Source organism: Sander lucioperca, chromosome 9 (assembly GCF_008315115.2).
Source record: "Sander lucioperca isolate FBNREF2018 chromosome 9, SLUC_FBN_1.2, whole genome shotgun sequence".
NCBI lineage: Eukaryota > Metazoa > Chordata > Actinopteri > Perciformes > Percidae > Sander > Sander lucioperca.
Window position 1 is genome coordinate 25,861,605 of NC_050181.1, and position 13,319 is coordinate 25,874,923.

The window sequence follows — 13,319 nt, forward strand, 5'->3', positions numbered from 1 at the left end:
GGAAAGACTGTAACGGCACTGTAGCGGCACTTTCTACCTATATACTGTATAGTATAGTTGTGACATCACAACCGTACAGGAAGTCTTGACGGTTCATTTAAAGGCACAGTTTCTGTGGTATTTATATAGCACCTCAACCTGCTCTACAATCAAAAAAGACATGAACATCCAACTTTTTTTTTACAACATGGGACCTTTAAGTTAACTATTTTAACATCAGGTTGGAGTGTTTCTTTGCAATGTTTTATCAAAAGAAAATACATTGGAACATTGAAATGTATTGTTACATTTTTCCCCATGTTGAAACATATGTATAATACAATAATCTCAAAGCACAACATTTCTATTTATATAAACAAGTTATTTTTTTAGCAGTGGTAAGAAATGTTTTATTGCTTTGCATGTTTAAATTAAAATACTTATTTTAAACTCCAGAAAAAATTATGTATGTTAACTTATGATTTTTAGTAATGACTACTGCATCAACTTAAGGTTCTGTGTTAATACAACTTGACCTGTTAAGTTAAAAAAAAAAAAAAATGAAATGGTTTAAGACAATGGGTCAACTAATTCGGGATGAGAGTGTAGATGTCATTGGTTGTTGTCGATATTCTCAGTTTAATTACTTTTCATTTTATAATCATATGATTTCCTGAAAACTACGATGGGAGTAGATTCACATTACATGCTTTAAATTCTGTAGCCTTTGTCTGCTTTCTACTTGCACTTCCTATCTACATCCTTCCTCCTATCACAGTCACACTTAAAGGAAGAAGACACACACAGACTCTAATTTCTTATGTGCTTTGGACAGAAAGGTGCCTCAGCTGTTCTTCCAGCATGTTGACAGAAATACCAGGCCCTGAGTGGTTCACATTAAGGTGGCCTCAGGGTGGGGCCCCATCTCACTCCATTACAACCATCCCAGAGCTTATCAGAGCCGAACCCTTCCAGGAAACATGACGCTGTAAAAGCTTTCTGTGGCTTCTCAGAGTCCTACCGTCTCCACTCCGCTGCGTAAACATTGCTCTCTACGTTTCACTGTGTGTGTGTGTGTGTGTGTGTGTGTGTGTGTCCACTGCGCTGATGCACAGGCTGCGTGCGAGCGGCGGATCAATGCAGCAGCGTCCGTGTTATTCTCCTCTCAGCAGGCTCATTAGCCGAGCTGCTAACGTTGGGGCCTGTCAACTGAAATCCATCAATCGATCTGCTTCCTTTATCAAAGTCTCATCACACTGAGCTCCGTCGCTAAACAACAGGAAGTAAAAACACATGATTCTGTTATGTATTGCTGTATTGTTTGGGCTGCCGTGGTGGGCCAGTTGTTGTTGGACGTCATATATATATCGTTAAACATATTTGAACTAGGGTTGGGTATCGTTTTTTTTTTTTTCCAATACCGGTGTGATAAAACGGTGCCGGTGACTGAACCGATACTTTAAAAAAAAGCACAAAACGACAATCGGCGATATTAAAGAACGGCTTGTTTATTGCTAAGGCCATGTGGTCAAAATGAAATGATTTATTAATAATGTAATAGCAATAACTTATAACAAAAACTAATTTCATCAGTAAATTGCTGTTAAACAACAAAAACAACCACCAGATTGGAAAAGGGTATTTTACAATAACTTTGAATGCACCACAAGGCTTAAGGCTACCAGTTTCATGTGAACGCACCGCCTGCGTTGTTTTTCCGCCAGTGGCAGCTGCAGACTGTTACGTCCCGCTGTTGGAATCCTCTACAGTGAAATACAGTCACACCATTTAACCCTCCTGTTAACATCGAAAAAAGTTACAAAAACATCGGGAAGAGTGACAAAAGTGTTGAAAAAGACGGCCAAAACCTTAAAAAACATTAATTTTAAATTTTGACCCAGAAAAACAAAAAGTTGCATGGTCGACGGAAAGACAACACGAGGGTTAAACATTAGCATTTTACCCGTGTTTAATCCAGCTACTAGCTAACGGTAAGCTAACGTTACCTGCTGTCCAGTGTGGTGTTCGTGTTCCACTATCTTTATTGTTACTATAACTGTCACTGTTCATCATTCCAACTGCTATAATTATTAAGAATTATTTTTCTCTATATCTGTATATCTGTATCAGGTTCGGTGTCAAAACCGGCAGTTACAGATGCCGCCCACAAAGAGTCTGGGTCTGTCTGAGGGTTCTGCCTTAAGGACGTTTTCCTCACCCCTCGAGGTTTCTGCCTGTAAAAAGGAAGTTTCTCCTCGCCACTGTCGCACCAAATGCTTGCTCATGGGAAATTGTTGGGTCTTTGTAAATTATAGAGTGTGGTCTAGACCTCCTCTATCTGTAAAATGTCCTGAGAGAACTCTTGTTATGATTTGATACTATAAATAAAATTGAATTGAATTGAATTAGTGTTATAGCGTATAACTCTACTTTTAACCCTAATAGAACAGACCTCTTGGCCGTAGGAGGTCTTTGCTTACATGAACCTGTTACGTTGATCCAAAATAACAACCATACCAGCTAGAGCATTCATTCTTTTTACAGCAGAATGCCAAAGCATCTGTCTTTCGGGTCGTGATTATGTGATGGCGTTACGTGACATCCGGTCTAAAATGTGTGCTTGTGTGCCTGTGGTGGAGCTTGAGGAACAGTCAACGGACAACCAAAGTCAGTAGGATTCATCCTCAGGGCAACATTAATGCATGTACAAATTTAATAATCCGAACAATCCGTCCAATAGTTGCTGTGCACCGCAAGCAGTTTTAATCTTTGATGTGAGCAGAGTTGTTGTCTTTTGTCATGTTGGGGGCTCACCTGTCTCTGGTTCTCTGTCTCGAGTCGCAGCCGAGCCTCGATGCATCGCCGCGTCTCCAGGAAGGCCTGCCGCTGAGCGCGGTCCGACAGGTAACTGATGAATATCCCAGCGGTGTTCATACACATGAACAACACAGCCTGAGCCGCTACCTGAAACACACAGAGACACACACACACACACACACACACACACAGAGGGTGAGATCACACAAACAGCTCGTTTTCTGTTTTTTTGTTGTTGTTGTTGGTTCATTTCAGTTCAGCATTTCAGTAGCTACATAAGAGTGACATGACACTGTCATGAACGTGTCATAAACATAAACAAGTCAAACGTTTATGACATTACGCTTCTGTCATTAAGTGTCATTAGGTTTTTGTCATGACAGGTTAGGGTTAGGGTTCATGTGTCATGACAGTGTCATGTCACTCTTATGTAGATACCTTCAAGTCTCTTAACCCACAAGCAGCTCATTTTCTGAACAGAGATCCAGTGACTTCACAAACCAAAAGGCAGTGGTAGAAGAAGTATTCAGATCCTTTACTTTAGTAAAAGTACTAATACCACACTGTAAAGTAAAAGTCCTTCATTGAAAATGTTACCTAAGTAAAAAATATGTAAGTATCATCAGGAAAATGTACTTAAAGTATTAAAAGTAAAGTACTCAATGCAGAAAAATCACATTTTAGAAACGAAACGATCCAAACAGTTGTGTGTTTAATGGTCTAATCATTTCAGCGTGACTTGTAGACCATTATATTGTTGGCTAGTTTACTTTAGAATCAAACATCAGATTTTATAAACTACATGTGTTTTGTTTGTTTTAATTTGTGAAGTAACTAGAGCTGTCAGATGAATGTAGTGGAGTAAAAAGTACAATATTTCTCTCTGAAATGTAGCGGAGTAGAAGTAAGAAGTGGCATGAAACGAAAAGACTCAAGTATTTTTGTACGGTTGTTATTTCACAACTATACGATATTTTGATAGAAAGTGCCGCTACAGTGCCGTTACAGTCATTCCCCGGCTATCATTGACGGTGCAGAGACTTACAGAGCTCAGATCTGAAAGACCTGGAAATGCTGACCAATCAGAGCAGACTGGGCTTTTTTCGGGAGGGGGGCTTAAAGAGACAGACGCTAAAACGGAGCGTTTTCAGACAGGTATGTTCAGACAGACAGTATGAGAAAAATAACGAGGTTTTTTTTTACATCGAAACATGTAAACATTTTCTAGTAGAAGCGCAAAATGCATGTATGAACCTGGAAATGAGCATGATATGGGACCTTTAAACATCCGGCTGAGTTGAGTAGAACTACTAGGGAGACATGGGAAATGGCATGGAAATCACCGTAACTGAATGTTGTGTGAACGGGGCGATCTCATGACCTCACGGTTTGTTACGTTCAGATGTGTAGACTTCTTTAAAGAAGCCAACATCCTGAGGCTCTGTGACATGACAACATGAAAGTATTGCGTGTGTGTGTTATCTGACGAATCATTGCGGCTCTGCAGAATGTCAGCAACCTGGCCATTTTGTGAGTAACTGTCTCAGTCCTGATTCACTTTTGAGGCATTTGACTAAACCCATCAGTCTGATGTTGGCATGAAGCAAAGTTGAAATTATTAAGGGGAAGACTTGCAAACTGCTGCCAGATTTAGTTTTCACAGCGTCTCCTCTGTCTATGTTCCCTCTTTCACACATTTTATGAACCACCTCATGACATATATGTCTGTTTACTGAAAGCAGAAGCTGCTTTTACAAGTGTTTGTGAATGAAATTTTGAAAAGATGATGGGCACCACGGCTATCTGTACCAATTTGTGTGCCAATCCATTCAGTATATGTTGAGATATTTCACAGGAACAGTGGAAATATTTGCCTGCTGCAACAGTCAAGGAATCACCCATATAATAAGAATGAATCCTCTAGGGACTAGGGACCTAGGACCTCATGGTGGCGCTAAAGTAAAAGTCTTGTGGATTACCAAAGTCAATAGGAGTCATCATCCGGGGAACATGAATGCATGTAGACACTTTGATGACAGTCCATCCAAAAGTTTAGAATAGTTTACAGCGTGGCCGGTTCGCTCAGTTGGTAGAGCGGGCGCACGTGTGCAGAGGTTTGTCCCTCGACACAGATGGTCCAGTGTTCAAATCTGACCTGTGACGGTTTTCCTGCATGTCTTCCCCCCTCTCTCTCACCTTTCAAATCTCAGCTTTCCTATCAAATAAAGGCAGAAATGCCTACAAATTAAAAAAAAATTATAAAATAAATAATAGTTTACAGCAAACAGACGATGCTTTTAACCAAAATCAGAAAGGAGTTTATTGCCACAGTAGTTACCCGACATGGAATTTGCCTTGGTGATAGGTGCATACACACACAAACATATTCAACATGAATAAGAAATAAACAAACTGAATAATTACAGTAACAAATATATACAAAATGGCTGTTTAGTATAAGAAAAAGGAGGCAAAATGCAACTATGGCAAGAGTGATTTTTTGACGAGGGCCTGCCTGGGGCCAGCCACAGACCCGATGGCAGCTTTAATGTAGAGCCCAATAGTTTCTGTGACAACAAACTCATGGATGGAATCGCAAAATTGAGAATTTAAAAAAGCTATAAGACAGATTCTATAGAGCCGCACATTAAGTCAGTGCTAAAAGCTAAATAGAGATTTGAAAATATGACTATATCCAAGTTTCCAACCGAGCCTGACCCACTGTAACTGTAAAACACAAAATAATTCCCTGTGGCTTAGGCCCGGTGGGCCACTGGGCTTGCAATACAGTGGGGGAAACCCTGTGTCACATTTAGTGTTTCCTGAGCCGTGTCATTCCAACAACAACCAGAGGTGGAAGAAGTATTCAGATCCTTCACTTAAGTAAAAGTACTAAAACCACACTGTACAAATACTCTACTACAAGTAAAAGTCCTGCATTAAAAATGTTACTTCAGTAAGAGTCTGTAAGTATCATCAGGAAAATGTAGTTAAAGTATTAAAGGTAAAGAAGAATCCTCCCATTTTAAAAAGTGTAAAGGGCCCAAAAAGTTGTGTGTTTAATGGTCTAATCATCTCAGCTGGACTTGTAGGCCGTTATATTGTCGGCTATTTTACTTTAGAATCAAACATCAGATTTTATAAACTACATGTGTTTTGTGTGCAAGACCTTAATGTGAAAAGGACTGTTCGTTTTTTATTAAAAGGACTACCGGAGGAGTTTTGGGATCTTTAGTCAAAAATAGACATGACCCTCCCTTCCCCTGCAATACATTTTTCTATGACCCTCCAAAATGATTGGGAAAAAAGGCATGACCCTCCCCAACAATGTATTGATGCCTTCTGTACTGGTTGGCGCTTGGCAAAGATGTACAGATAGCCATTGTTTTTTACAACCATGACATACATAACTTAACCTCTGGAAACACAATAAGCAAATGCACACTTCCTGCATTACTGCACTACTTCAAATACTAATTTACTCATCTAGTAAACTAGTATTCACATGAAATAAAACAATAAAACATTGAGACCATTCAACAAAGCACACTGGGTAATAACAAATGAACATGAACTGGTTGCTATGGACTCGTCACTAGGCCAAAACTCCATTTCTCAGACGAGCGTCAATTTGGGACCTTGCATGCAACCACTCCTTCCTTCTCAAATGCCTTGAAAAGGCTGTCGTTTGCACAATTTCAAGTTACCGGGAACCCAGGCTGTGGGCGGGCCTGGCCCGTCCAGGCATTGACAGCTGGCCTGCTCAATCAGAAATTCAAAGTGTGTTGGTGTGCAAAGCGCTGCAACAATCACAACAACCATGACTTGCTGTTGTGGCCAACAACTGGAAACTTTATACATTGTTCGTCTGCTATTTCATTACTAAAGTCATTTCTGAGACTGAGACACATATCCATTATAAGATTAACTGGAACCTGTGGTTTTTCAAAGTTATAATGCTCCACAAGAGATTACGGGCATAACAAGCTCGCTGACCAGGCTGTCACTCACACACACGGAGCAGGCAGAGGGAGAGCAGCGTCTGACAGGGCAGAGAGACACCCGTCTCCCTTTGACAGTCTTGTAAATAAATTATAATATGTATATTAGAGCTGTCAGTCTTTCTCTATCATAGGCGCCGATTTATGTTTTCCTCAGTGGGTGCTCACGGGCGCACGACCTTTAACCCTTGTGTTGTCTTCCATTCGACCGTACATCGTCCTCCCGGGTCAAAACTGAAAATCACTTTTTCTAACGTTTTTGTCTCTTTTGGCGCTTTTTTTTCAATGATTTTTACACTTTTTTGACGTTTAACGTTTCTTTTCACTACCATGTATAAACACCACTAACACAAACTAGATACTATTACTAGATTTACACTTATTTTTGGAATTCATGGTCAATAAACCTCATTTATAGGAAATTATATCTAATTCTTGAGTTAAAAAGCTAAAATGATGAATATTTTAGATTAATATTAAAGGATGGATGATCACAGACTGGTATATGTCAACGTTCAGTCGAGATACTGTTTTGAATTTTTTTTTTTTTCAAATGCTAAAAAATTTTAACAAAACACAAAATTCAATTAAAGTATAGATTTTTTGTTGTACTCGCGAAGCGCGTTGTATGGAATGATCCATGTTATTTTTGGGTAATCAAAATGAGGTAGTTAAAAAGAAACCCATTTTTCTGATATCAGTCCCTCCAGAAAAACGTGATTATGCGATCGCATAATTCAATGCATAATCAGCCAAAGTCCGCATATTTATGCGGGGGCCGCATTTTTTCAAATACGGCGCACTTTCGCCGCATAAATTGGCGATTTCCGCGCAAAATATGCAGGGCTTGCATGATTTCATAATCCCCGCATTTGCGTTGCAAAAAAGTCACATATATCTTAGCAGAAAGTTGAAAAATGTTGCGTTTACTTCACACAAGAGCAGCCATTTTTCCCTGTTGCCATGGGAACGTTAAGAAGTGACGTAATTACGCGACGTGAACATCATCGAAAAGCTGCAAACCCCGCGATGAAGCCATGATGAAACCGCAGTTTTTACAAGTTCCCGCAATTTTTGCAAGTTCCCGCAATTTTTGCAAGTTCCCGCAATTGCATCGCATAAAATTGCATAAATATCCCGCATATTCCATCGCATTTTTTAAGAAAACGTGCCACATAATCAAGGATTTTTGCCCGCAACAATCACAAAAAAACTCCGCATTTTTCTGGAAGGACTGTGATATAGACATTTAGGCAATGGGTCAAATTTGACCCAAAGACAACACAAGGGTTAAAAAAAAAGTAGTCAAAAAATGTTTGCATTTCAGAACCTTAGGAAATGGACAGTGGCCGACACAAACACACACGCCTATTAACTGGATAATAAAGCCGTAAAGTAGGCTCTCTTTCATCTCAGGACAGCGCCACTTCTCACAAATCCAGATAGGATTGGAGATGAGAAGTTTAACTGACGCGTAACCGCAATCAGCGCTCACACGCTCCACTTAGCACCAACAACTGCAATGTTTAATTTTAAATGAATGTAGCCTACTGGCAGTCTGGCACACGTGGATGCTCAGTATTTTCCGTGGGTGCTCGAGCTCGAGGCAACATGAAACCTTTGAGCTAGTCAGCTTCATTATATTCCAGCTCCATGTCAGTGACGATACTTTGGCAACAGGTGGCACATTTAGCTATAGGGTTGCATTCTCAAAGAAAAGCAACTCCACACTCGCGTTGCTGTCATGTTGCGATTTTTGTTGGGTCAGACCCATCTGCTAGCGATGGGGGGCCGAGACTGAGATCTACATGGAAAAGTATGCACCAAACAAGCCACTTTGAAATGTTGCTGTTTTCATGGATGCAAAAGTTTGGTGCCCACCCCAGACTAAAAAACTTTGGAAGACCCTCCCCTCAACAAAGAATAAAAAGACATGACCCTGCCCTATTTTCCTCCGGTGGTCCATTCCATAAATACCAAACGGTCCCTAAAGTAACTAGTAACTAAAGCTGTAACAGATGTCTTAAAATAGATTTATTCGGAGTAGCGTAATGTCGTTTCTTTTTTATATTAATTGTGTTAACTGTAAAATTTGAATATGATTTGTATTTTCAAATGTTGTGTAATGTCTGCGTGTGTATGGTGTGTAATGCGATGTCGTAAATGGTATCGTCACACGACAGATTGTAGGACCCCAGGAAGAATAGCTGTTAGCGTATGCTGAAGCTAATGGGGATCCAAATAAAACAAACACGTCATTCTTTTGAAAGATAACCGCATGAAGACCGAAGGTTTTTCATCAGTCGTGCTCCTGTACAGTGAAGAGCAGCTCGGCCCATACACCAGCAGAAAGCACAGCTGATGTAACACTCTGCAATATGAGTGTCCTGCTCAGCTGCATGGGGGGGGGGAATTTCATCACCACCACCACCACCTCCACCCGGCCGGCTTCCTCCTGCCTGCCGGAGCTTCACATGACGCAAGTGTTAAAACAGGTTGGCTGACTGGTGAACACCCTTCACTGCCTACACATTACTGCTTCACATACACACACACACACACACACACACACACACACACACAGTCTGCCCTTTATACTAGCTGACGATGTTAAGTTGAACTATTTTTTAGCCAAAATGATCCGTTTAGGAACCAGGGGTGGATCGAGGGGGGTTTGGGGGTGGCTTCTGGGTCTCCAGCCCTGAATGTTTTCTCAGGAGCTCCGAATCTTTGAAGGGTTTTTCAAATACCTTAAGCTTTGTGTCATTTTCCCCTCAGTCTCTCTGAGGCTGACAAATGCATAAAAAAGCGCCAAAAAGTGCCAAAAAATGTTGGAAATCATGAAAAGCGTTGAAAAGCATCAAAAATGCCCAGAAAACATTTGAAAGCCTAAAAAAAAGCTTCAAAAAAATAATCAAAAACATCTGTTTTCCCAAATGATGAACAGATTTTTAGGCCATCCTGTTAGCAAAGAGCTAGAAAAATAGTGCATAAATGGAGCATGCCCCCCCAGACCCCCCCCACCCTCCTCTCTAGATTCTCAATCTCCTCTCTCCTCAATCCTCCTCTCAGCCCTCAATGTGTACAATGTCTGGCTCCGCCCGTTATAGGAACGGTGTTTATCTGTTCTACAGTATGCAACTCTCAAAGGGGAGAGGTGTGAGTCGAAGGTGTAATCACATTCACAGGCGAGTCTGGACAGGCCCTGAGCATCTGCGACTGTCTCTAATGTCTCTCTGTCTCTATCAGAAGGTCACTGAGGACAGTTTTTATTGCTCCGACAACGAACAGACTGTACTGTTTCTGTAAGCAGCTGATACGGTTGACGATCAATAAATCGTGATAAGGAACCCAGGTGAGGAGATTTCTGGCTTTTAAAGCGTGTCCTCTGACAGGCGATGCTGGATTATCAGCCGGTTAACGTGGGGCAGCAGGCAGCAGCCCTGCGGCGCCAGAACACAGTCTTTGTTTGGGAATATAACAACATCAGGGCTGGGACCATATGCTTTTGTCCCGATTCAATTCTTTCACGATGCACGGGCGCCGATTGGATTTGTGTTGCATTTTGTCATTTATTGCGATTCAATAGTAGTATTGGGATTTTCTTTTCCTTCTTTAATAAAAACAAAAGTTGAATAATACAGTTCTAGATACAATAGATCATGAGACATTTCTAAAAAATTATTGTTTTCTAAGCAGAATGCACATCATATGTCAGTCAGTCAGTCTGACATTTATTTCATTGGTAAAGAAGAACATAACATGGATTTTCTGCATTTTCTGCTTTCCGTCTGTTTTGCAAATAAAAAACTAAATTGCAGATTAATCCAGTGTTTTATGGGCAGACGGAGCTGTTCAGAATATGACAAACACCCCACTGGTGACTCAGCTTCAAAGCTTATAAAACCACTTGCTTTGCAAAAATAAATAAATGTCAAGACAGCTTTATTATATATTTTATTATAACCTTAATGTGAGAATGTGACTTGATTTTTGTGAGTGAAAAGGTGTCTCTGCAATCTAAACACAGACGTGTATTTAAATGCTTCTTTTATAGCTCACTCTTGAGTTAAAGAGAGACAAATCAAAGTGATGGTGATTCAATTAATGTGTAGCCCGTTTCTTTGCTTCCTGTCTCGTTTTTTTCCAAATTTTTTTAGGAAGAGAAATTGCTCTTGCTCTTACACTCGAGGCGGAAATGTGTCAGAGAGATAAAAACCTCAAACAGACAGTTCTGCGTCCTCTGTCGCTGAGAGAAAAGCTCTCAAGTGCTCTGCCGCTGTTTCCCTCTGCAGTAAAATTGCTGCACTAAGAGCACATGTCAAGAGGAAAGAATTGAGCGTGAAGAGGGGGTTTTCTGATCTCAGATGCTCTCGATAGCTGGATGCTTTGTGGAGAGCGAGTTGACATTTTAAAAGGGGGGCTTTCCCTGACTGCCCGTATAGGCCCTCTCCACCACTCTGGGTCGATGACGTGTTTTAGTTTAGTTCATTTGTTTCACTGAACATAAAAAACAAATTGCATTGAAGAAATACTAAATTACATGCGAGAGTGTTGTAGAAACCTGTAATGGCTTATGTAAAAACCACAACCAAAGCATATGTACAACGTAGACATACAAAATCCAAAATACATTTTAAGTGTTGTGTGCAAAGAATTGACAGGGAAATACATGTAGAGAAACTGAAATAATTGCCATAAGTACAGTGAAAACAACTACAGTTTCTATGTGCTACCTTTTTTTTCCTGCAAAATCACACAGTTTAGACAGCAGGGCATTTCTAAGTCTATTTTCACACGTAGAAAGTGATAAAGAGGAATGAAATTAAATGTACATTTTCATTTATGAGTCCACAAAATTTGATAGAGAACTGATGGCGGGATGTTTTGTACAATGTTAACAGAGAGGAGAGCCATTCTCAAGAGATTCCTTAAAATGAGACAGACGTTTCGTTCTGCTGAGCTGACAGATTGTGACTATGGGTGGGTGTTTTTTGATTTTTTTGTTTTGGCCAATATGACTTTCTTTCTTTCTAACCCCTAACCCCCTAACCCTAACACCAAAAGGATACTGCTTTAACAAAATAAAACTCACACTCGATCCCTTCCGTGATTAATGAAGGCAGCCATTCAAAAACTTTGCCTGTATAACAATAGTCTCAAATTGGCAGAAATGTGACTGAAATAAATGAGGAACTATCTGAACTAGGGATGCACCAAATCAAGATTTTTGGGGTTCGGCCGAATACCGAATCCACTGGTTGAGATTCTGCTGAATCCTTCTCCCATCCTCAGTCCATTAACCCAGTAAACACATTAATGAAGTAAACAGTGACTGTCCTTCCTTTGCCGTACCTGAAGTTGCTGCATTTTGGCTGCTGTCTGTAGATTCCTTCATGCACAACTCGTATTCTTTCGGATGTTTCATACCAAATGTTGTAACAGCGGTGATGTTGTGTATAGTTTAGGGTCCTCGCCACCACCAGACTAATCAGCATTGCAGATTGAACATGTAGCTGGACTTGAATGGCCTTCTTTTAACTGAAAGTACTGCCAAACTACACTTTTTCTGCTCACGAGTTCCATTTTCACTTTCTCACAGCCTACTGCATTGAAGGCTCCACCTACGTAAACACCTTCCCGTAATCAACAGCGCCGTCATTACTTCGACCAGCGTGGCACGCGTAGTGCAAGCGTAGGGTTCGCTGGGAAAAAATTCTAAGGTTCGGCAGAAACCGAACGCCCGTCAAAAAGCCCAATATTCGGCCGAATCTAAAGCCGAATCCTGGATTCGGTGCATCCCTAATCTGAACCAAGCAGTAGCCACGTACCCGAACAAACAAAGTCGGTCCGTTTAGTTGACGGTTAAAACAGCAGCCTCACTCATTAAATGTAGCACTTCTACTGAACATAGCTTCTGCTCAATCTTAAAAACACATCAAAATAAGTTCTTAAAAGATTAAAAGAGTCCTTCACTAATTTACCGATGCACTCCTTCAACATTGTCCGACTCATGGTGGACAAATGATCACAATCGATGCAGCAGAACCAGAGATAAAGTCGTTCCTTTTCCAAACCTGTCGACTACATTACCTACAATGCAACTCAGTCACCAACACTTCGGTTGGATATGCGGTTGTGTTGTGCTATTAGAGTAGGGGTGTCAAACTCAATTTCATTATGGGGCCGATATTGATAATGAGAATCATAAAGGGCCAGACATGTTTAGTTTAATGACATGCTTTTATTTATTCGAAAAAGTGACACATAGTTTAACTGTATTATTGCATAGCTCATATAGCTTTCTCACTTACAGTTTGGTCAACATGAAGCCCTAAAAAAGTCAGCAAAAAAGTTCCTTAGCCATCATAGAGGTTAGCAAATAGCAAAACAATGAATTATGATAACATTTTTAAAAGCGGGCTACAACACAGCGGACTCACACCAACCTGTTTCACAGGCCTGAATATGAAAACTCTGGTTGTGTGAACACTTCTGGGTCTCAAAGTCGGCAAATCTGCC

The 13,319-nt window shown here is 40.5% G+C and overlaps 1 protein-coding gene across 2 annotated transcripts in view; it reads right to left on the minus strand.

Annotated features, from left to right (window-relative positions):
- Positions 1 to 13,319, minus strand: part of adcy8 (adenylate cyclase 8 (brain)) — a 122,929-nt gene that overhangs the window by 74,590 nt on the left and 35,020 nt on the right. For both annotated transcript variants that reach the window (XM_031292186.2, XM_031292178.2), the window contains exon 2: positions 2,794 to 2,943. In XM_031292186.2, coding sequence (XP_031148046.1) covers positions 2,794 to 2,943 — 150 coding nt within the window. The remainder of the gene's footprint in view (positions 1 to 2,793; positions 2,944 to 13,319) is intronic.